General features: G+C 44.0%; 3 protein-coding genes across 3 annotated transcripts in view; 1 reads left to right on the top strand and 2 right to left on the bottom strand.

The window, feature by feature from the left end:
* The window catches only part of LOC126564894 (immunoglobulin-binding protein 1), a 526,173-nt gene that overhangs the window by 410,350 nt on the left and 90,120 nt on the right, over window positions 1–25,703 (bottom strand). The window lies entirely within an intron of this gene.
* LOC126564281 (actin-binding protein WASF2) overlaps window positions 1–25,703 on the bottom strand; it is a 501,777-nt gene that overhangs the window by 235,122 nt on the left and 240,952 nt on the right. The window lies entirely within an intron of this gene.
* Window positions 507–4,061, top strand: LOC126565939 (ionotropic receptor 21a). The gene is made up of 6 exons (XM_050223138.1): window positions 507–557; window positions 1,002–1,990; window positions 2,072–2,233; window positions 2,294–2,535; window positions 2,615–2,948; window positions 3,017–4,061. The coding sequence occupies exons 1-6, from the start codon at window positions 507–509 to the stop codon at window positions 4,059–4,061; spliced, it is 2,823 nt and encodes a 940-aa protein (XP_050079095.1).

Here is a 25,703-nt window from a genome sequence, read left to right on the forward strand (position 1 = left end):
CAAACAGAAGATATCCTTGATTCAATCGCAAGGAGAGGACGAGGACGGACACGGTGCGTGGATACATATAGATTAATGGATAATAGTGAGGAAGGAGCATCAATGGCATTAAGGAGAAGGGAGGCAATACGGTATGCTTGAGCATGTGTTCGGCAAGATTCCAAGGGCTTCAGACCCAGCAAGTGACAGCGTACAGGATACGACGGCACCCCTGAGCCTGAAGTGCCAAGTACATTGCGCATGACATAGCGAGTGGAAGTCCTCTGAATACGCTCCACCATTGCTGTAACTCCAAGGCTAGAGGAGGACCAAATTTCTGAGGTATTATCTATCAATGAGCTGACTAGGGAAACGGGAAATAATGTACGGCCATTTCGTAAAATACGGCCAAGGAAATGTATTGTAATCAAGGAGAATATTGAACATTTCTATCTTAAGTTATAAGCAATACGAACAGGCTGTCAACGGAATAAAAAGGTTTTAGTTTTTCGGATTTCGGAGTTTGCATGCATCGCATCTCGGAGTTTGCGGGCACCCCGGAGTTTGCGGGTACAAAGGTAGGTTCTACCGGATTTTTGAATATTCCTTCAAATAATAATCCTAGCAGCTATACAAAAAATACTATCGTAAAACCAAATCTTTTCCGCTGCAACGGCAAAATCTATTTCGATGTACTGACCCTCCCATGTTGTCCATGAACTTTAACGACCCTTTAACCAGTTTCTAATTTTCTTTTCCTGATTTGATCGAAAGGTTACGGTCAAAGGGTCAGTACATTTCATAAATATCAAAACACAATCACTCACCTATACCCCACCGGTATAAAACTAACCGTTCCAGCTGTGGACACGTTTTAGTTGTTCCAGCTCTGCCTCTAGTGTGGCAGCAGGCTCGCTAAAATGTTCCTACCGGTGCTACCAGTACTGATTAATCTGTGGTGTTTTACTGTTAGTGCGAGTGTCATAACTTCTTTGCGCCATCCCGAATGTTTCAACGAGCAGCTTATCAACTACAAGGGTCGAGAATCCTTGAACGCATACTATGAGCTTGCCAGTGAAGCCTACTACACCGGTGCGTACGACGTACCGGTGGAGGTAGAAAATAAATCGGCCACATGTACGTGGGGCGATTGTTTCGAAGAGCCCGACTGGCCCACAGGCACTCGCAAACGGCGTCGCGTAGACCCCACGTTCTACGGACATCCAAAAACACGGGAACAAATTTGGGAGCGTAATTTTGCACACGTTATCATGGACAACCGCCAAACCCTTTCACTGGTTACGCTTCTCAACAAGATAATCCTGAAGTATCTCTACAGCTGCATACCGATCGTACTGTACGACACGTACGTAGCCACTACGGAAAACTATATTCTCGAGGCACTGTTTAGCGAGTTTCCCACAACTTACATTACGGGGCGTATCGGTCCAAACTACACGCTAGACAATCCAGGAATTTTGGAACCGTTCGGTCCTCAGTGTCGTAGCTACATCATCTTCCTGTCGGATGTTATGATGACGCGTAAGGTGATTGGCCCGCAGTTGACCAGCTACGTCGTGTTGATACCCCGTTCGAGCCAGTGGAAGCTGCAAGAGTTTCTGGCAGCGAAGCAATCCCGCGATATCATTAATTTGCTCGTAATTGGCGAATCGTACTCGGTGGATAAACGCATCAACAACGAACAACCGTACGTACTGTACACGCACGAGCTGTACATCGACGGGTTGGGTGCGAATAGACCACAGGTGCTTACCTCCTGGATTGGGAACAAGTTCTCACGCAACAATGTCAATCTGTTTCCGAAGAAGTTGCGGAAAGGTTTCTCCGGACACAGGTTCACGGTGATGGCCGCTCATCAGCCACCGTTCATGATCAAACGCCTATCCACTGATGGTGTGGGCAATGTGAATATACGGTGGGAAGGGCTCGAAATTCGGTTGATGCGTGTTTTGGCCCAATATCTTAACTTTACCTACGACATTGTTGAGCCGTCCAAGCTGGAGATGGGGTGAGAAGGGCCATCGCTAATTTAATGAGAAGAAATCGAATTATTGATCTCTCCATTTAATAGTCCGGGTGATGCAGTTGTGGATGAGATACAGCGTCAACAGGCTGATCTTGGCCTGGCCGGTATATACGTGACCATCGAACGTAATCTTGCCACTGAGATGTCGGTATCACACTCAACTGACTGTGCAGCCTTTTTAACACTGATGTCCAGTGCCCTGCCAAGGTAAATCGAGTGCAACATTCGCCGAAATAGAGAACTATAATCCACCGGCTCTTGTTTCAGATATCGTGCCATCCTAGGACCTTTTCAGTGGCCAGTATGGGTGGCGGTGATCCTCATTTATCTGTTAGCCATTTTTCCACTCGCTTTTTCCGACAAAATGACCCTACGCCATCTGCTCGGTAACTGGAGTGAAATCGAGAACATGTTTTGGTACGTGTTCGGTACGTTCACTAACAGTCTCACTTTTCAGGGAGAGAACTCGTGGAGCAATACGAAAAAGACATCGACTCGTATGCTGATTGGTAAATATTTGGTAACCTACTGCGATGTGATCGAATACGCTCGTTTACTTGCAAACCTTTTCGATTGATTTTTCCTCAGGAATCTATTGGGTGTTTACGATCATTATTACCGCTTGCTATACTGGATCGATCATTGCATTCATCACACTTCCGGTCGAGCCCGAACGTGTCGATGGTGTCGATCAGTTAAGCCGAGGTTTCTATCGTGTCGGTACACTTGATCGTGGTGGTTGGGAGCGTTGGTTCCTTAACTCAAGCCACAAGCAGACGAACAAGTTGCTGAAAGATCTACGATTTGTAAGCAGCGTCGACGAGGGCATCAAGAATGTCACCGAAGCATTCCTTATTTCGTATGCCTTTATTGGGTCAAAAAACGAACTAGAGTTCTTGATTCAATCAAACCTATCACACCAGTAAGTAAAAGGCATTCATACATTTACAGTCGTTTTACTTACTCAACGCCACTTACGTTCATCTCCAGATTTCATAACAAACGGTACGGTCTACACGTAAGCCGCGAGTGCTTTGCCCTGTACGGTGTGTCGATGGTGTTCCCACCCAAATCTGTACATCGTAATCCTATAAACAATGCGATCCTTTACATGCAAGCAGCCGGTCTCATCAGCAAACTCGACAAAGACGTAACATGGGAAACGGTCAAAACGAAAGATGGGCACTATAGAGAAGCGTCTGTCGGTGATGTTTTAAGAACTACAGCTCCGTCTGAGCGTGGCCTTACACTTGCCGACACTGAGGGAATGTTTCTGTTGATGCTATTTGGATACGTTGTGGCGCTAGGGGTGCTCATCTCCGAATGGGTCGGCGGATGTACCAACAAGTGTCGTGAGGTGCTGAAGGAAAGGGCCGAGCGTTTGAAGGCGGCTGCAGCGGAAATTGCTGCAGCCGCCAACGAAAGCGGTACGTCCTCTATTCCTGCATCCTCTCGTTCATCCGCTAATGAAAACTCATTACGAAAACGAACCGGTGTAAATGGTACCGAGAGATCCCTCCCTGTGAGCAATAATGGTTCAGCAAATGTTCGTCGAATCAGACTAACGGCAGAAGATCCTCACCATGATTCGGAGCTCAACGACAACGATGCACCGATGGAAGGTGGTAGCGAAGGGTCTTCATTGCACCGTCACAGTCTCTCCGAATGTTTATCGGAGGTAAGTTCGCACACGATGCAGGAACTGTACAATGGACCCGATCGACGGCATTCGACGATCGTCTTCCTGGATGGACAGCTGATGTCGGAAGATGAAGCTAAACGGAAAGTTGCTCGCAGTAAATCAAGACATAGGCATAGTTTAAGTTCTGTCTTGGAACGAGAAGTAGGGCAGCTGTTCCGGTTCTTGAGCAAGGATACACCGCAGGATTCACCGCAGGATACACGAAAAGAAGGCGAACGAATGGAAGTGAAGGTGGCGGTCGAGATCAATACTCCAGCAACTGTTGAAGGGCAACAGTTACCGACTGTGACGGGTCGTCGTAGCATTGAAGCCACATTTGGAGAAAAGTTATAATATTTATAATGGAAATACACTCATATCACGTTGTAAAAGGCAAATACAGAACAGCGAGAGTTCAGTTGAACAAAACAATACTAAATTTCGAATAAAACCACCAAATCATTTCAATACATCCCTATGATATAGTAAAATTTATTTCATCTCGCAGAAAGCATCATCTGATCATCTTCGTATTCTTGCATTATGTCGAGCAATATCTGGCCAAAAGCTGCGTCACATCGCCCTCCGTCAATCCATCCTCACTGCCAAAGTCTCCCAAGTAAGGCTTCTTGTTTGACAACACCGGACTAGCTACTGAGGCAGCACCGGCGAGACGCGAATAGTGCATCACACTGCCATAGTTGTACGGCACGCCGTACGAAGTGCCGTATGGTCCTTCATATTTGCCAAAGTTGACTTCTATAAACTCAGGACCTGGAATCGAAAGATGAAACAGTATTGCTTCAATAGTAAGTCACTCAAACCTCCCAATGCTCCTCAAACCCCTTACTTTGGTACTCTGGACGCAGATTTTGAGGGAAGATCTCAACGTACTCGTCTCGATCGGGACGGGACTGTTCGTGTAAGAATCCGAGCGTATGCATCATTTCGTGCACCGGTGTACCGACCTTCCGCATACATTCGGGCGTCTGCAGATTAAGCTGGTTAAAGGCCGGATCGGGACTCCTTCCCACATACGAATAACATCCTTCAGGCCTGTTTGTAATCGTGATGTACTGCAACTCATCGGTTCGCGGTATAAATCTAATGCAGCTCTGTTCAGCAAACTGTGCGAAAGCGGCCTGCAGGATTTGCAGCTCTCCGTCAGCTACAAAAACAATACTATCTTTTAGAAAATGCGAATTCAGGGAAGAAGCACATTTACTAACTGAAGGTGGCCTCGATCACGTACGGCACTACTCCACCAACCCACAGATCGATTTTTAGTGGATCGGTAATTGCTAAACGACCGCTTCTAACCGGTTTCAGAAGGATATCACCCTGATAGTAGTGTCCGAATCCATACTCATGCGGATATCCCGGACTCTTCTTTGGATCGTACGACTTAAGACGTTTGCCTGCAATAAATTCAATCAGTCGAAACTTAACGAATTCTACACCGTTTCAAACTTGAAGAGATTCTTACCAACTTCCTTGCTTGGCTTGGTGTAGACCGACAGATCTAATCCAAGGCTTAGTTGCACAAGGCAAAGAGCCACCCCTATGTACATGAGGTAGTTGAACGGTTTGACTTCCATTTTACTGATGATTCCACTATGAAAGTACAACTGCGGCTGATGTTTATTCGACCTTCGTGGTGTGACTTATATACGAAACCCATTGCTCATACCAATGGGTTTCGTACAAAGTTTCAAGAATCATTCAAAATTCAAATGAACAAACACGAAGCACACCATAATCATCTCCATGTGATCTACGCAAAAAAAGACAGTGCATTTCAGTTACACTTTTGGAGTTTTCGGTTCTACAGCTTTACATTCGTTTGGTCTTATTACTATTATTATTACTTTGGGTCACACTGTTTATCGTAAAGCTAAAATGAAACAATGCACCAGGCTAAAAACTCGTTTGATTGAATAAGCTATGTTCTTTATGAGACTGTGGCTATTGTTTCCACGTTGATAAAATTTGAGAACGGACCTATCAGTGGTTTAAGGTTTTTGGAAAACTTATATTAGAGTGTTTTATTGTATTTACTGTTTTATAGGTAGTTGACAACGCTGGCCTTCATACGACAAGAACGGGTATCGAATACTGTCCGGGCCGGATCGACGTAAGCAAGACTAAATAGCCAGCTACGGGTTGAATCAAGTCAATGAAAGTCAGAATGCAGGCCGAGACCTCTCAAGGTTGACTATGATTCTGATAACTTCGTTCAGGAAGAACCAATGTACCTCGTGGATGTCATATCGACCCTCAGCTAGGCCTGGACCAATATCTCTTGCATATGCTTTATTCAAATGGCTGTTAAAATAGCAGTTATACCGATGCTACGGAGCATAGCGACCAGGAGAGTAAAACCTTCGATACATAAGTGCAGTGATCGTGGGTTGTAACTACATTTATGGTTGATAGTTCCAAGGTGCTAATATTGCACATTCTTCTTCTTCTTCTTGGTTTAACAACCTCTAAAGTGAGGTTGTTAAGCCATGATCACGCCGGTTACTAGCCTGCCAATACCACGTAGTTGGATAGTCAGTCCTCACCACGGGGAGACGGTACGGATTGGATTTGAAACCCCGGTCCTGCCGTTTGAAGACCGGTACCACTTTCGCCTATACCACCGGGGCGCCCCAATGCACATTAATAATCCTCATATTCAAAAACCTTCCATATACATATTTCTTCCATATATGAAAAGGCTACCACACAATCACACGCTTTCGCATATCACCTATAACCATGAACGCCGTACCGAGCTTATGCTTGTCATTACTACAACGATAGATCACGCCGTTTCTCTTGTCATGATTTCCAAATTTTTTAAGCTTCACCATCCTCCTTTCTTGTTAAAAGGCATACGCAGCCTAGTTGCTGAACATCCCGTAGGATTCTCCGCACTCCCAAGCTCAGTTTATTGATAAAACGTCTTTCCTCTCTGTACGCCGTAAACGTGCAATTGAATCGAAGTGTGTATATAAAGCCTATGATATTCTTCAGGACGCTCGGATCCATGCACATTCTTTTTTGTGTAGGTGTACAATAAAAACAGTATTGATTAAATATAAAATAAGAATTTATACAATTAATACGTATAACACACTAAACCGGGACAACATGACATACGTCCGTCCCTCAAGCCGGTCGGGAGAAAAGAGACCCGAAGATAGCAACTCCTTCGTTGACAGCCATATTCAACGAGAGTGCTTTGCCTCTTCGCTAGTCGATCGGGTGCTAACAGGGTGCACCCTAACATTCTTCATCCTTTATTTGATTAGTAAGTCGGATCCATGTAGTGCATCCTAGCGCTCCACAGTCATTAAATCGTGCTGCCCTTCCTGAGAACTACAGATCCCTTTTAACAACAGATTCCTCGATGCGCGAGGAAATTAAGACCATACCGAATGATCTTCGCCCGAGGGTACTTCCGGGCATTTTCATGAACAAGTATGGTCATTTAGACCAAATAAGTCAGTACTACACTGATGGATCATCCTCTGAGGAGGGCACTGGCTTCGGTGTTTTTAGCGAGTCCACCGAAGCATTTTTCAAATTGAGGCAGCCATGTAGTGTTTACACCGCAGAGCTAGCCGCAATATTTTACGCACTATCGACGATAGCAGCGAGACCTTCGGACCAGTACTTCATCTTCACTGATGGCCTTAGTGCTATTGAAGCACTGAGATCTCCGAAGGCTGTTAAGAGTCAGGATTTCCTCACCATAAAAATCATTGAACTGCTTGGCTCAATGTTCGATAAGGCGTATAAGATCTCGCTAATTTGGGTCCCTTCTCATTGTGGAATTCCCGGCAATGAGAAGGCAGACTCACTGGCCAAAACAGGCGTCCAAGAAGGCGCTTTTTACGACCGACCTATCTCGGCCCAGGAGTTCCTTCGTTTCCCACAGCAACTTTTCCTGTCTCGCTGGCAGAGCATGTGGGAGGCGGATGAACTCGGGCGTTTTCTCTTCTCGATCTCTCCACAAGTGTCCCTGCGGCCTTGGTTCGATGGGCTCTCTGTAGACCGGGCATTCATACGAATGATGTCTCGACTGATGTCGAATCATTTTGCGTTGAATGCTCATCTACAGCGTTTAACTCTGGCCCAGACAAAAGTATGTGGCTGCGGTGACGGATTCCACGATGTGGATCACCTTCTGTGGTTCTGCGTGGAATTTGAAACCGCAAGACCCTCCTTGTTGAGCGCAGTCGAGAATATCGGCAGACGACCGGGTACTGAAGTCAGAGAAGTGTTGGCTACCAGTGACCTCCCCTACATGAGGATCATTCACCGATTCGCCAGAGACAACGGTCTTGTCCTATGATTCCACATCCCTAGTATCCTTCCAATCCTTATTCGTGTTTCCCCATTCCTTTTTTGTTAAATGTTGTGTTGTCTATGTCTTAAGTGTATTTCTTGAAGTGCCACGGGTGATCCGATGACTGGGCAAGAGCACTCGAGGGTGGTTCCAACACTGCCGTAAAAGAGAGGCAGGCGTTGTTCAAAGTGCAGTGTTCTCCACTCCAGTCCAGTTTTGGCACATTGAGTTTGACAGCGGTGGCGTCGGGTTCGGGGTGTTTGGCGGGCTCAGTCTCGGGAGTAGTGAAGACGCTTTCGCTGCTGCGGGATAGAGCTTGTCGATCATCCTTTGATTGGACGTTGACTAGATTGAGCTTGGAATATCATTGCTGGAGTGCACTGGAGAGTACTGTACGCAGACAAATAAATGTTCGTGCTGTCTTAACGATGTTAATTTGTTCGTTACAGTCCAGACCATAGCAAAATGATCAACAATAGATCAGCCACAACACCACAATAGCCGGAATTCGGATGCAACCAACCACCATCATTACAATAGCCACCGCAATAGAACCGGACCATCATCCACGAATACATCATCATCATCATCATAATCATCATCATCACCATCACCACAACCATAACCGAGTATGCCCGGGATAAGACAAAGATTAAGGAGGAAATGCCTTAGCAGTATGATTATAAAGTTGATTCAACACGAGCGGTGTTGACAATACGGCACTGGACCGTCATTATTAATTATAAATAAATAAATAAATAAGTCGGATCCATGTAAATGCTAGAATACTAACAATAGGACCTGACCTGAGCTATTCTTTTCAACTGGGCTTCAAAATACTAAACAAGGAAACGGGTTTCAGCGCAGCTTAAGGACTATAAATTATAAAATTATTTACATTTCCCGATTTTCTCTACGACCACTACAGAACATTTGTCCATCGAATGAAATGAAGATCTACAAACCATTTTAGTGCATCGCAATCATGTAGTAATATTTATTTCGTTTAACATTTGCCAATCGTGCCGCCGTTGTATTCTTCCGTTGTAAGTCCGACAATTATGGCTAACAGTATCTGGCGATAACCTGGGCCACATCACTCGCCCTCAACCCAGCCGGATTGCCAAAGTCACCCCTGTAAGGTTTCTTGTTTACCAACACCGGCCGTTGTCTTGAGATGGCAGCGGCATAACGCGAATAGTGCATCACACTGCCATAATTGTACATGACATTATAACTAGTTCCGTCAGCTTCAGTGTATTTGTCAAAGTTGGCGCTTATAAAATCGGGATCTGCAAAAAAATGGTTATTAATTATTATCACTAGCATAGTTAAAACAATCGACCCAGAAAAAATCCTTACCTTGATACTTCGGTTCCAGATTTTGATACCAGATAACAACATAATCGTCACGATCGGGGCGTGAGTGTTCGTGTATGAAACCGAGCGTGTGCATCATTTCGTGCACCGGTGTACCAACCTGCCACATACAACTGGGCGTCTGCAGATTGAGCACATTGATGTCTGGAATGGAGAGCCGTCCAACATGCGCAGCACATCCTGCTTTCTTGTTTGTAATATTAACATACTGCAACTCATCCGTGCGCGGTATAAAACGAACGCAAGTCCTATCAGAGAACTGTGTAAAAGCGGCCTGAAGCGTTTGCAATTCTGAAGCAGCTGCAAAAACATAGCAAGTGTGCTAAAAGAACTGAATACGAGAAAGGATCATGTTTACTCACTGAAGTTGGCATCGATTATGTACGGCACTGTGCCATTGGGCCACAATTCCTCTCCAGTTGGTGTGGTAACTGCGAAACGACCCTTCTTGTTCGGAGTCAGTAGGATGTCTCCCTGGTAATAGTATCCAAATCCATACTCGTGCGCATATCCCAGACTCTTCTTTGGATCGTACGACTTCAGACGTTTACCTGCATGAAATTCCATTAATGAGCTTTGGCTAAATTATAATTTCGACTAGAATCTTACCAACTTCCTTGCTTAGCTTGGAGTACCTTGACCGATCGAAACCAAAACTAAGCTGCACAAGACACAGAGCCACCCCAATGTACACGAGGTAGTTGAACGGTTTGATTCCCATTTTGGTTATGATTACACTATGAAAGCTTAACTGTTGCCAATGTTTATTCGAACTCCGTGGTGTACCTTATATATGAAAGTCATTGCGACAATCCAACCAACCGGAACACCAAAAAAGATTCAAAAACCATACAAAATTCAAAGGAACTGACGCGATCATGGCAACAGTAATCTTCCCAACATGATTAATGTTTGCAAAAGTGCATTATTGCTATCGAAATATTCACCACTCGTAACCCGTCTACATCCGGTTAGGAATATGGAACAAGAGAACAAAACAAGTTTTTTACCTCCAAAAGTCCCAAGCTTCTTGTAGTTATCGCGTAGGGTGGGTTTTTTTCCATTTATTCAGTCTTATAATTTAGTGGCAATAATAGTATGACTATTATTCTTACTTTAAGTGCAACAGTTTTCTCTATCAATTGTTAACACACATTTCAAAGGTAAAATTATACCAAGCTAAAACCCGTTTTGTTAGCAATACCGTCAGACCGTTCTATCAAAATAAGAATATACCCTATTTGTTAAATTGTTTGGTAGCTTTTCTCAGTTCCTGCTTTATCATGGTCAGAGCCTCTGCCCTGACCTCTTAATTGATCCTCAATGCAATAGTCTGGAAATGGCGTCTTAGGTAGGTGTTCGCCTCGCATACTGCCATAAACATCTATCCGATTATGTCAACGTCATCCGTAAACTCAACGAATCGTAGATATCCTGTAACATCCGTCCCTTTCGTCTAAATAAGGCGGAATTATATAGACACTTTCATAGATTTACATAGACTTTTGTAGTGCTTCGATCACGTCTCGCTGCTGTGTCTCTTGCTGCAGTGGTCTTCTGAGCTACAAATATGCTTGATCACTGGGATGATGTCAAAACGAGTGATGGACACTATTACGAAGCATCTATCGGGGATGTTCCTGTAAAGCGTGGCCTTTCCTGCTAATGTTCTTTTGCTTTTGCAGTTATTTCAGTTACTCTTAAAAAATTGGTGTGGCGCTAGAAGAGTTCATCTACGAATTCTACGAATCGAAAGCTTGTGCCAACGAATGACATGAAGCTTTGAATGAGTAAACTTAACGTTTGAAATAGGCTGCGGATGAGAAACAATTCTGGCGATCCATCTTCATTGCATCCATCATAGTTTCTTCCAATGTTTATCGGAGGTAAGTGCTCATACAATGCAATAAATTTACAAAGGACTCGTGTTCAACGGCTAACACGAAAAGAATTGAACGGCACGATAAGCGACATTTACTGGACGTAAGTACGGACTGGATTGGGTGGCTCGGTGGTATAGGCGGCAGCGGCGCAGGTCTTCAAACGGCGGGAGCGGGGTTCAAATCCCATACCGTCCCCCCGTAGTGAAGATTGACTAACCAACTACGTGGTATCTGCAGTCTAGTAAGCCATTTCAATGGCCGGCATGACCTAAGAGGTCGTTAAGCCAAGTAGAAGAAGAAGTACGGACTGCAACAATATGTCGTAGCATCAAGAGCACATTACACTTAGAGTTATTTCTACTTACAATGATTATAACATGTCATCGTTGAGTTATGGATAGGCCATTTACTAGTGAAGACCGTGCGTACTATCAGAAATCCATTAACATTTGTTTTCAGAAACTGTGCTGTACATTTGTAGTCAATCAAGCAATCAAGCAATACTAAATTAAACTAAATTGATAACTTGATTAAACATTACAGATCTAATCATAACTAAAAATAAGATCTTTGTTGACAAGTTCATCGAATGAAATGAAGATCTACAAACCATTTTAGTGCATCGCAATCATGTAGTAATATTTATTTCGTATCACATACAATATTTATTTCGTTTCACATAGAATACAACGGCGGCACGATTGGTAAGTACCGCCGTTGTATTCTTCCGTTGTAAGTCCGACAATTATGGCTAACAGTATCTGGCGATAACCTGGTCCACATCACTCTCCCTCAACCCAGCCGGATTTCCAAAGTCACCTACGTAAGGATTCTTGTTTACCACCGTTGGCCGTTGTCTTGAGATAGCAAAGGCATAACGCGAATAGTGCATCACACTGCCATAATCGTACGACACGCCGTAATCCGTACCCTCATTTGCACTGCGTTTGCCAAAATTGTTCCTTATAAATCTATCATCTGCAAAACAAAATGATAATGAAACATTATTGCCCGTGCACATTGTTATTGCAACATTATTGTTTCGTCACTCAAAACTCCCCAATGTCCTTACTTCGATACTCTGGACGTAGATTTTGGGTTAAGATCTCAACGTAGTCGTCGCGATCAGGACGTGCCTGCTCGTGAAAGAATCCAAGCGTATGCATTATTTCATGCACTGGTGTGCCAACCTGCACCATACAACCGGGCGTCTGCAGATTGAGATTGTTGACGTACGGGATGGGAAGCCTTCCAATATTCGAAGCACATCCTGCCGCCTCATTAGTGATTTTTACGTACTGCAACTCATCGGTACGCTCTACAAATCGAACACAAGTCCTATCAGTAAACTGTGCGAAAGCTTCCTCAAGGAGTCTAGATTGCGCTTCAGCTACGAAAAAAAACACAAAACAAATGGGTTAAAAATAATGCACTCAAAGAACGAGTACTTTTACTCACTGAAGTCGGCCTCGATCACGTACGGCACTGTTGCATTGGGCCACAAATCTTCTCCAGATGGACGGGTAATTGCAAAACGACCTGCTGCGTTCGGTTTCAGAAGGATGTCTCCCTCGTAGTAGTACCCATGTCCATACTCTTGTGGATATCCCAGGCTCTTCTTTGGATCGTACGACTTGAGACGTTTACCTGCAAAACATTCAATCAGTGAGCTTTTGCGAAATTACAAATTCAAAAACAATCTTACCAACTTCCTTGTTCAGAGTAGTGTAGGCCGACAGATCTAATTGTGCAGCTAAGCATAGCTGCACAAGGCAAAGAGCCACCCCGGTATACACGAGGTAGTTGAACATTTTAATTTCCATTTTACTGATGATTCCACTATGAAAGCTCAACTGCAGCTAATGTTTATTCGAAGTCCGTGGTGAACCTTATATACAAAAGTCATTACCACAATCCAACCAACCGGAACACCAAAAAAGATTAAAAAACCATACAAAATTCAAAGAAACTGACGCGATCGCGTCAACAGTAATCTTCCCCAAATGATCAGTGCATGTAAAAGCACATTCGTGTTATCACAAACCGCTGTGGAGTTTTATGTTCTACACCTTTATATTCGTTCAGTTTAACTTTTTGACTGAAGTATTAGTATAACTATTATTATTACTTTTGGTGCCTGTAATCGGGCCTGTCAGTTTATATCACACAGCTCAAAAGAAACAATGAAAACCCGTTCTGATTGTTTCAACAGCAGAAACAGCTACTTTCTGCTATTCGCAATAATCCTCTATGTATAGAATAATCCTATGCAGGAATGATATTTCAGTCGTATATACGCCTCGGACACTTACGCAGATGTCCGTAGGTTCTTGTCCTGGTAGAGTCGTTTGTCTTCTTCTTTTGAAGTGGACCTTTCATTGCACGTGTTGCGTTTTTTGTCGAAAAGTACTTGCCACTTTTAAAGTGCTTGCCAGATTATCGGGAGATGTTCAGAGTCAGCGTTTGTTTTATTGTAGGTCCGTACGCCGCTAATATCCGGGAATGGCCTTCCATCGATGAGAACGTGGTCAAACGTAAAATATATCGGCAGCGGAAATCTTCCCGCGTAACTGAGATGAAGGACATGGTCAATTAAGGTGTTAAAGCGGTACGTCCTCTATTCCTGCATCCTCTCGTTTATCCGCTAATGAAAACTCATTACGAAAACGAACCGGTGTAAATGGTACCGAGAGATCCCTCCCTGTGAGCAATAATGGTTCAGCAAATGTTCGTCGAATCAGACTAACGGCAGAAGATCCTCACCATGATTCGGAGCTCAACGACAACGATGCACCGATGGAAGGTGGTAGCGAAGGGTCTTCATTGCACCGTCACAGTCTCTCCGAATGTTTATCGGAGGTAAGTTCGCACACGATGCAGGAACTGTACAATGGACCCGATCGACGGCATTCGACGATCGTCTTCCTGGATGGACAGCTGATGTCGGAAGATGAAGCTAAACGGAAAGTTGCTCGCAGTAAATCAAGACATAGGCATAGTTTAAGTTCTGTCTTGGAACGAGAAGTAGGGCAGCTGTTCCGGTTCTTGAGCAAGGATACACCGCAGGATTCACCGCAGGATACACGAAAAGAAGGCGAACGAATGGAAGTGAAGGTGGCGGTCGAGATCAATACTCCAGCAACTGTTGAAGGGCAACAGTTACCGACTGTGACGGGTCGTCGTAGCATTGAAGCCACATTTGGAGAAAAGTTATAATATTTATAATGGAAATACACTCATATCACGTTGTAAAAGGCAAATACAGAACAGCGAGAGTTCAGTTGAACAAAACAATACTAAATTTCGAATAAAACCACCAAATCATTTCAATACATCCCTATGATATAGTAAAATTTATTTCATCTCGCAGAAAGCATCATCTGATCATCTTCGTATTCTTGCATTATGTCGAGCAATATCTGGCCAAAAGCTGCGTCACATCGCCCTCCGTCAATCCATCCTCACTGCCAAAGTCTCCCAAGTAAGGCTTCTTGTTTGACAACACCGGACTAGCTACTGAGGCAGCACCGGCGAGACGCGAATAGTGCATCACACTGCCATAGTTGTACGGCACGCCGTACGAAGTGCCGTATGGTCCTTCATATTTGCCAAAGTTGACTTCTATAAACTCAGGACCTGGAATCGAAAGATGAAACAGTATTGCTTCAATAGTAAGTCACTCAAACCTCCCAATGCTCCTCAAACCCCTTACTTTGGTACTCTGGACGCAGATTTTGAGGGAAGATCTCAACGTACTCGTCTCGATCGGGACGGGACTGTTCGTGTAAGAATCCGAGCGTATGCATCATTTCGTGCACCGGTGTACCGACCTTCCGCATACATTCGGGCGTCTGCAGATTAAGCTGGTTAAAGGCCGGATCGGGACTCCTTCCCACATACGAATAACATCCTTCAGGCCTGTTTGTAATCGTGATGTACTGCAACTCATCGGTTCGCGGTATAAATCTAATGCAGCTCTGTTCAGCAAACTGTGCGAAAGCGGCCTGCAGGATTTGCAGCTCTCCGTCAGCTACAAAAACAATACTATCTTTTAGACAATGCGAATTCAGGGAAGGAGCACTTTTACTAACTGAAGGTGGCCTCGATCACGTACGGCACTACTCCACCAACCCACAGATCGATTTTTAGTGGATCGGTAATTGCTAAACGACCGCTTCTAACCGGTTTCAGAAGGATATCACCCTGATAGTAGTGTCCGAATCCATACTCATGCGGATATCCCGGACTCTTCTTTGGGTCGTACGACTTAAGACGTTTGCCTGCAAGAAATTCAATCAGTCGGAACTTTACGAATTCTACACCGTTTCAAACTTGAAGAGATTCTTACCAACTTCCTTGCTTGGCTTGGTGTAGACCGACAGATCTAATCCAAGGCTTAGTTGCACAAGGCAAAGAGCCACCCCTATGTACATGAGGTAGTTGAACGGTTTGACTTCCATTTTACTGATGATTCCACTATGAAAGCACAACTGCGGCTGATGTTTATTCGACCTTCGTGGTGTGACTTATATACGAAACCCATTGCTCAAACCAATGGGTTTCGTACAAAGTTTCAAGAATCATTCAAAATTCAAATGAACAAACACGAAGCACACCATAATCATCTCCATGTGATCTACGCAAAAAAAGACAGTGCATTTCAGTTACACTTTTGGAGTTTTCGGTTCTACAGCTTTACATTCGTTTGGTCTTATTACTATTATTATTACTTTGGGTCACACTGTTTATCGTAAAGCTAAAATGAAACAATGCACCAGGCTAAAAACTCGTTTGATTGAATAAGCTATGTTCTTTATGAGACTGTGGCTATTGTTTCCACGTTGATAAAATTTGAGAACGGACCTGTCAGTGGTATATGGTTTTTGGCAAACTGATGTTCAAGTGTTTTATTGTATTTAGTGCTTTATAGGTTATAGGCCTCTAGTTGACAAGAGCGGTAGTCGAATACTGTCCTACCTGTCTACCCGGAAGCAGGAATAAACATCCACCTACGGGTAAAATCAAGTAAAAGAAAGCCAAAATGCAAGACTTCTCTTCTTCTTTGCTTAACGACCTACTAGGTCACACCGGCCATCGAATGGCTTACTAGACTCTCCGATACCACGTAGTTGGGTGGTCAGTGCTCACCATGAGGGGGCGGCTCGGATGGGATTTGAAATCCGGTCCTTCAAACGGCAGCTGTCACCGGCGAAGCTGTCGCCTAAACCACTGGAACGCCCCTGAGCCAAGACCTCTGGATATTTATTATGTTACTGATGACTTCGCTCAGGAAGAACGGACGTACCTTGTCATTATCATATCGATCCTCGGTTAGGACTGATCCGGTATTTCTTGCATGTGCTCCGCTCAGATGTCTGTCAAAGTAGCATTTACACCTGTCCACCATCTCTCACACGTGCCTCCGATGTTACGGCGATCAGGGAAGAGAGATTGGGTCATGCCCGATTAAACTTCCTGCTAAATTTGCAAATTCCGCAAGTCGAACTGATCATTAAACTGCATCAAACTTCTGCTCAAGCACATAAGTAAATTCATCATCGAATATCATTATATTTACGATTGATACTTCCAAGATGCTGATATTACACATTCATTACTTAACATTAATCCAAGCGTCCTCGTCGACGTGACATCCGGTTCTTTGATTTTCCACTACTTCCTCACACGCTTTCGGTTCTCTCCTACGACTGTTTTACCACTGCGTTAGCTTACGCAGTCACAGCAGTAAGTTTAACACTCCTGTCAAGTAAACTACCAGTGCTGCTACTCCGAAGCATCGGGCTCTTCGAGCATCGGGGTTGTTGTGAATTGCAATTTATTAATAACTTCTTCTTCTTGGCTTAACGACCTCTAAGGTCATACCGGCCATCGAAATGGCTTACTAGACTGCCAATACCACGTAGTTGGTTAGTCACTCCTCACCACGGGGGAACGGTCCGGATGGGATTTGAACCCCGGTCCCGCCGTTTGAATACCGGCGCCGCTGTCGCCTATACCACCGCGCCAAATTGCTAATAACTATTTGTTTCGATATTGTTAGTGTGACTTACAAGGGCCCTTTCCAAACCACCTGTCTTGTCGGACCGCTTAGTTATTGGAAGTCCCGCAGGGTTCTCGTATTTCAATGCAAAACTCTCCAATCATGGAGAAATGTTTTTTCCACATTGGACGTCGTGTGCGAATTTCGTCGGATTAGTGTACTATGTAGAGCCTATGTAATTCTTCTGGAGGCATTGGATCCATACACTTACTAATGCATAATTGCTACCACACTACAACTACAACTACGCTTAAGAAATAGAAATCTACAAAACATTTTAATGCATCCCAGTCATATGGTCAGATTTATTTCGTTTCCGGTTAACCAGCAATCATCGTTGAATTTGGCAGCATATCCGGACAGTATCTGCCCAACACCTGCGTCACATCATCCGCGCTCAACCCTTCGGTATTGCCAAACTCGCCCAAGAAAGGCGTTTTGTTTATCAACACTGGCCTATCATCTGCGACTGCACCGGCATAACGCGAATAATGCATTACACTGCGATAGTTGTACGGCACGCCGTAATCAGTTCCTTCAGCAGCATCATATTTGTCAAAGTTGGCGCTTATAAAACCAGGAGCTGCAAAAAATAAAATGTTGATTAACCATTATTGCCAGCGTCGTGAGTCACATAAACCTCCCGAATGTTCTTACTTCGATATTTCGGTGCAAGATTTTGGTACAATATGATAACGTAATCGTCACGATCGGGGCGTGACTGTTCGTGTACGAAACCGAGCGTGTGCATCATTTCGTGCACCGATGTGCCGACCTGCCACATACAACCGGGCGTCTGCAGGTTGAGCACGTTGACGCTCGGAAAGGAGAGCTTTCCAACGTTCGAAGCACACCCTTCTTCCTTGTTTGTAATATTTACATACTCTGGCTCGTCGGTGCGCGGTATAAATCGTACGCAAGTGTTATTCTCGAACTGTGCGAATGCGTCCTCGAGCGTTTGCATTTGTTCGGCGGCTGCAAATAGAAAACGCAGGAAGTGTGCTAAAAACATAGACTACACGGAAGGAACACGTTTACTCACTGAAGTTGGCATCGATGATGTACGGCACTGTGCCATTGGGCCACAAATTCGTCTCAAGTGCATTAATGGCAAAACGACCCTTTTTGTTTGGGGTCAGCAGGATGTCTCCCTGGTAGTAGTATCCAAATCCATACTCGTGCGGAAATGCTCGACTCTTCTTTGGATCATACGATTTGAGACGTTTACCTGCAAGAATTTCATTTAGTCAGCTTCTTCTAAATCAAACATTTAACCACAATCTTACCAACTTCCTTGCTTAGCTTGGAGTACTTTGACCGATCTAATCCAAGGCTTAGCTGCACAAGGCAAAGAGCCACCCCAATGAACACGAGGTAGTTGAACGGTTTGATTCCCATTTTGGTAATGCTTACACTATGAAAGCTCAACTGCGGCAGATTGTTCAACGCGGCGGATGGTTCAATTCGAACTCCGTGGTGTGCCTTATATACAAAAAAACACAATCCAACCAGCCAGAACACCAAAAAACAAACGTTAAAAAGCCATACAAAATTCAAACGGACTGACACTATCATCGAAACATGATTAGGGATTAGGGCATACAAAAGTGCATTTGAGTCGCAAGTGTTTAAGTGTGTTTCTTTTCACATTTCCTTTTTTACGTTTGTGCAGTATAATCTTTTTCACTGTAATAGAAGTTCTACTACGTTTGTTAGTTTGGCAGCCAACATCAATGGGCATAACACAATGCGTGTGTTATCGCACAGCTCGAACGAAACGATGACTTAACTGAAAACCCGTTTTGTTGAAATTTTTACAGCGGTTGCAGCAGGCACTTTGTTTTCGTCGCATTGATCCTCAATCGTAAAGGAATGTTGTTTCAGTCGTATGTAGAAACTGGTGCATATGTCCGTCATGTCTTGCTCTAGAAGAGCCATGCTTCTAGAACGACTTCAAGAAGAAAAGTTCTTATGCTTATTGGACACATTGTGGCCGTGTAGCAGTGATAATTTACGAACTGGTTGAGAGTTGCACGAACAAGTGTTTGTCAATTAGGATGTTAGATTATAGAACTTTGTGCTGCGAGCAATGGCTCAAACAAAATAATCGCCATGCTTTGTGTAAAGATTGGCACTGATCGGGAGGGCGATAGTTCATTCGGTTCATAACGAGAGATTTCCATAAGAAGACATTTTAAATTCTCTCTGCATAGGGCACGAAGCACAAAGAGTGCCACGATTCCAAAAGCCAGGCCAGATAGGCCAAAAGGCCCTTCTTAGCTTAGCAAACCTGAGTACAACGGAGATTTCTCTTTTCATGAAGAACGGCCTGGCCGTATTGCTAGAAGAGATTTTTTAAACACATGCATAACACCATTCATATTCATGCCGCCGAACGCATCGCTTAGAATAATTAAACTTCATTCATAATCTTGGGGCATTCCTCGCAATCTTGGGGAATTTCGCCGGTACATAAGTCATAAGCATGAAAAATAATGTGTTCTCCTTTTTCTGGTAAAAGGTTGCCTATTTAATTATTTCATTACTTGCTTTGACCATGCAATTATTTCCTATTCAAATTGATCAAGATAATTGAGATCGGATGGTACTGGGGTACAGATGGTACTGGCTACTTGAGATCCCCCTGAATCCCTTAGTGCTACTGACGCGTACGCAACGGAGTCAGCTGGCCACGTCATCTGACAGCTGTTCGGAGCGGATTAGTCGGAGCCGACAGCGGCGAAGTCAGGGCGAAATCGACTGAAGGATACGCTGTCGGACGAGATCGTGTTTGGATTTCCAAAGATTACTGGCTGCGGCGTAAGCGGATAAGGGAATTTTTGAATACAGGATACAGAAGTGTTACACAAGTTACCTAAGCGTTGTATTCGCGTATGTGTGAAAAACTGTGATATCCGAAAAGTGAATCAAGAGAGGCTATGTAGTTGGACACACCAGCTACCTTTTCCAACCTTCGCTACGGATGGATAACATCATCACTTCGCCATTTTTTTTTTTTGTATCCTTTTACTATCAATGTGATGTCCGAAGCTTCTGTACATCGCTTGTTGCAAGAACTTAAAATGGTCAGATGGCCAGATACAGACTCCCACTCAATAAACTTTCCCTTCTCCAGAAAGGCCAAGGTCTGATAGATATATACTCGACTTTTTTCGGTTCCGGATTGAGCAGACGACCCGAACAAACTGTTTGTTCGTGGAGTTTTCGGATGATAATTCGCTGCGTTATAGTTACCAAGTGCAGTCTAAATTTACCCTATTTATAAATTTCTGAGAGCCACTCATGCCAGTAACTCTCATTCACTACTCACTTCAGTGAACTCCCTACTCACTTGACGAATTGCGCTTCGTCAAGTTTCTGCCTCACCGTCGTGCGTAAACACAAACTATTGCACAACTTTTACCCTTCTCGTACTAGCAACTGTAAAGTAAGAGATAAATCTTTCAAACTCTGACAGTATGTAGTCAACTGTTATATACGAGGGCTGACGACAAAGTAAGGTCTCCATTTTTTTTTTTTTCATAGAATATGACATTTATTTACAAAAAGTGATACACCGTTTGAAAGGCCAAGGACTTGGCTACTTTTCTACGTAATCGCCATTTTTTTCCAACACCTTGCGCATCCGCACGATGAACTTGTCTATGCCGGCAGAATACCACTCTCCGTCCGCCTCGCGCAGCCAGGTGTTGACTTCTTCCTGAACCTCCGCGTCACTTTCGGCACCCATCGGGCAGAAACTTTGTGATACTGCAAGTTGTTCACAAGGATATGACGGATTGTTTCGCTGCTACACACTCCTCCAAGCTTCTCTTCCAAGTCCCTAATTGTCGCACGGCGGTTTTTGAACATTTCTGCATCCATTGCTTGAACAATCGCATCCGAGACCGACGGTCGGCCACTTCTCTCATTGTCGTGTAGATTAGTGCGCCCGGAATTGAACTCGCGGCTCCACTTACGCACGTTTTTTATGTCCATACACTTTTCCCCGTAAACTTCAACTAGTTGACGATGGATTTCAATAGGTGTCACCTTTTTCGCACTCAAAAAACGTATTACAGAACGCAATCCACACTTGGACGCTGACGCGAGGGGTACCTCCATCGTTGACGGCTGCTCAGCCAAGACTGAGCGGTCGGGGAAGCCTCACCCAGCAGCAAAGTGGTAATGGGGGAACCAAGGAACACGGTGGTGTTGCCAGATTTCGCCTAGCGCGTGATCCGGCGAAGTTGCAGCGTTGGACACCTTACTTTATTGTCAGCCCTCGTATGTTATACATACGTTATACAGACCGAACTGGTGAGATCTAGTCCATCGAATGAAATGCAGATCTACAAACCATTTTAGTGCATCGCAATCATGTAGTAATATTTATTTCGTATCACATACAATATTTATTTCGTTTCACATAGAATACAACGGCTGCACGATTGGTAAGTGCTGCCGTTGTATTCTTCCGTTGTAAGTCCGACAATTATGGCTAACAGTATCTGGCGATAACCTGGTCCACATCACTCTCCCTCAACCCAGCCGGATTTCCAAAGTCACCTACGTAAGGATTCTTGTTTACCACCGTTGGCCGTTGTCTTGAGATAGCAAAGGCATAACGCGAATAGTGCATCACACTGCCATAGTCGTACGACACGCCGTAATCCGTACCCTCATTTGCACTACGTTTGCCAAAATTGTTCCTTATAAATCTATCATCTGCAAAACAAAATGATAATGAAACATTATTGCCCGTGCACATTGTTATTGCAACATTATTGTTTCGTCACTCAAAACTCCCCAATGTCCTTACTTCGATACTCTGGACGTAGATTTTGGGTTAAGATCTCAACGTAGTCGTCGCGATCAGGACGTGCCTGCTCGTGAAAGAATCCAAGCGTATGCATTATTTCATGCACTGGTGTGCCGACCTGCACCATACAACCGGGCGTCTGCAGATTGAGATTGTTGACGTACGGGATGGGAAGCCTTCTAATATTCGAAGCACATCCTGCCGCCTCATTAGTGATTTTTACGTACTGCAACTCATCGGTACGCTCTACAAATCGAACACAAGTCCTATCAGTAAACTGTGCGAAAGCTTCCTCAAGGAGTCTAGATTGCGCTTCAGCTACAAAAAAAAAAAAAAAAAACACAAAACAAATGGGTTAAAAATAATGCACTCAAAGAACGAGTACTTTTACTCACTGAAGTCGGCCTCGATCACGTACGGCACTGTTGCATTGGGCCACAAATCTTCTCCAGATGGACGGGTAATTGCAAAACGACCTGCTGCGTTCGGTTTCAGAAGGATGTCTCCCTCGTAGTAGTACCCATGTCCATACTCTTGTGGATATCCCAGGCTCTTCTTTGGATCGTACGACTTGAGACGTTTACCTGCAAAACATTCAATCAGTGAGCTTTTGCGAAATTACAAATTCAACAACAATCTTACCAACTTCCTTGTTCAGAGTAGTGTAGGCCGACAGATCTAATTGTGCAGCTAAGCATAGCTGCACAAGGCAAAGAGCCACCCCGGTATACACGAGGTAGTTGAACATTTTAATTTCCATTTTACTGATGATTCCACTATGAAAGCTCAACTGCAGCTAATGTTTATTCGAAGTCCGTGGTGAACCTTATATACAAAAGTCATTACCACAATCCAACCAACCGGAACACCAAAGAAGATTAAAAAACCATACAAAATTCAAAGAAACTGACGCGATCGCGTCAACAGTAATCTTCCCCAAATGATCAGTGCATGTAAAAGCACATTCGTGTTATCACAAACCGCTGTGGAGTTTTATGTTCTATACCTTTATATTCGTTCAGTTTAACTTTTTGACTGAAGTATTAGTATAACTATTATTATTACTTTTGGTGCCTGTAATCGGGCCTGTCAGTTTATATCACACAGCTCAAAAGAAACAAAAACCCCGTTTTGACCCACCCCCCCCCCCCCCTCCCCACCTCTTTTGTGTGCAAACCATACGATAATGGTTGTTGAAGAAAATGTCTGTGTCTGGTTCGGTAAGGTGTCGAAATCCGTTAAGGAGTCGAAATAGGACAGAATAAATCAATCCTCGTTGTGGCACATAGCGATCATGGGAGCGAAACCACTCCGTGCCGCATTCAATGTCATATAGAGCTTACGAGTTTCCACTGACTTTGATAACTGATGTATCAGTTGCTCATCCTCAGTTGATCAGCTCAGGACTATAAATTTAATTTTTCTATGCCCAACGACCTGATAGGCCACTCCAGTCATCGAATGACTTACTATACTTTGCTGATGCCATGTAGTTGGATAGTCAGTCCTCACTATGGGGAACGGTCCGGATGGGATTTGGCCGGTACTGCCGTATGAGGACCGGCGCCGCTGTCGCCTCTACATCGGGCCACCCCGCCCGTATAAATTGAATTATACAATACAAATTGCTCTTTATTAACTAAAGGACATAGGCATAGAAGTATAACAAACCGTTTTAATGCATCTCAGTCATGTAGAAATATTTATTGTATTTTACAGAATCTGGTCGATTGGGTTTATTTTTTTAATTTTAGTTTTATTTCATATATTATGTTCAATTGTCCGCCAACAATGGGATAACAAAAAAGTATTCTTAAGCAGCTAAAGGGAAGAGGAGGTAGAGGGTATTTGGAAGGATTGTAAAGAAAGGAAGGAAGAGTCGCGAAGACGTGCACGAAAGCGAAACAGAGATATCTTGTAGTCAAACAGGTGGTAAGTGTTGTTGAAGTCCGATAGAGCCTAATAACATGATAAAACGATAGAGATGATAAAGGGATCGTTCGAGCCGTCGAGAGTGTGGCGGGATGGGATATATAGAGCAGGTCCATTGCGAAGTTGAAGAGAGGAGGCTTAAAGGGGAACAGCGGATAGGAGAGATGGGACATCTAGTTCATTTGACAGGACCCCAGCAAAGAAGCTAGCACGGGTATGTCTTTCCTCCATGGGCTCAATCCCAAGAAGGCGACAGTGGACAGGATAGGGAGAGAGAGCTGGATGATAACCGGTAAGGAAGCGCCGAACAGCTACGCGTAATTTTGCGTAGAACACTCTCCAGTCTGACCATCGCGGTTGAGCCTGGAAGAGACCAGAATACAGTTGCGTATTCCAGGGAAGATCGAATCCAACAACAGCAGAGGGACTTCAGACAGAGGGGGACACGGATTTCGGACGATAGCCTAACAATCAGGCCCAGTGATTTGTTAGCTTTGCTGATAACATAATCAACGTGGATGTTGAAAGAGAGTGTCTCGTCAAGTTACACACCTAGATCCTTTACAGAATATACTCGACGTATAACTGTATCACAGAGGGTGCAACTGAATGAAATCACAGGGGATCTGGTAAACGAAATCACGTAACACTTGTACGTGATTTCGTACATAGGACATAGTACTAGACCGTTCTTACGGCACCACATAGAGAAGGAATCTAGGAAGGTTTGGGGTCTCTAGGGTACAACATTCAGCGGACGAAGCAGCGGCATAGAGCAGGAATCCCTTGGAAGGGAGGATACAGGTACAGCGGTTAACAAATAAGGTATACAGAAGAGAACTTATAACACTACCTTGAGGAACTTCAGAAGAGCCTATTAAGCAGCCAAACAAGCACGAGGACATATTGACTCTATACACTCTGTTACAAAGGTAGGACGAGAACCAGGACAGTAACCGACCTCTGATCCCGAGTCTTTTGAGTTTGGAAAGCAGCAGGTCGAGGGATACACTGTCGAAGGCAACACCAAAATCGGTGTACATAACGTCGGTTTGACGTATGGATTTGGTTTGTCCTAGTTAGAGAGGGTAAAAGATACAAAACAAATAAGGTTGGAGGAGGTTGTGCGTTTGGGAATAAAGCCATGTTGGCGAGGGGATAGATGGCCAACGATGACAGGAAAGATGGAAGTGTGAACAACAGATTCAAGGATTTTGGAAAGAGGAGAGAACAGAGATATACCCCGATAGTTGGAGAACACAGAGCGGTCACCTTTTTTGAAAATTGGGACCAGCCATGCAGACTCCCATATTGTAGAAAAGGAACCCTCGTTGATGGAGCTAATAAAGATACGCAACAAGAGAGAGGCGAAAAAATATTTAAGTTATTTTACAGGTCGCTCAACAACACGATTTCGCATATCGTTTTGAATTTTGAAGGGAGTTTTTTTAATAAAATGAAGATCTACAAACCTCTTTTAATGCATCCCAGTCATGCAGTTAGATTTATTTCGTTTCACATTAACCAATCGTGTCCCCGTTGCATTCTCTCATTATTCATTCTCTGGTCGGCATAAGCT

This window comes from Anopheles maculipalpis, chromosome 3RL (assembly GCF_943734695.1).
Source record: "Anopheles maculipalpis chromosome 3RL, idAnoMacuDA_375_x, whole genome shotgun sequence".
Classification (NCBI taxonomy): Eukaryota; Metazoa; Arthropoda; class Insecta; order Diptera; family Culicidae; genus Anopheles; species Anopheles maculipalpis.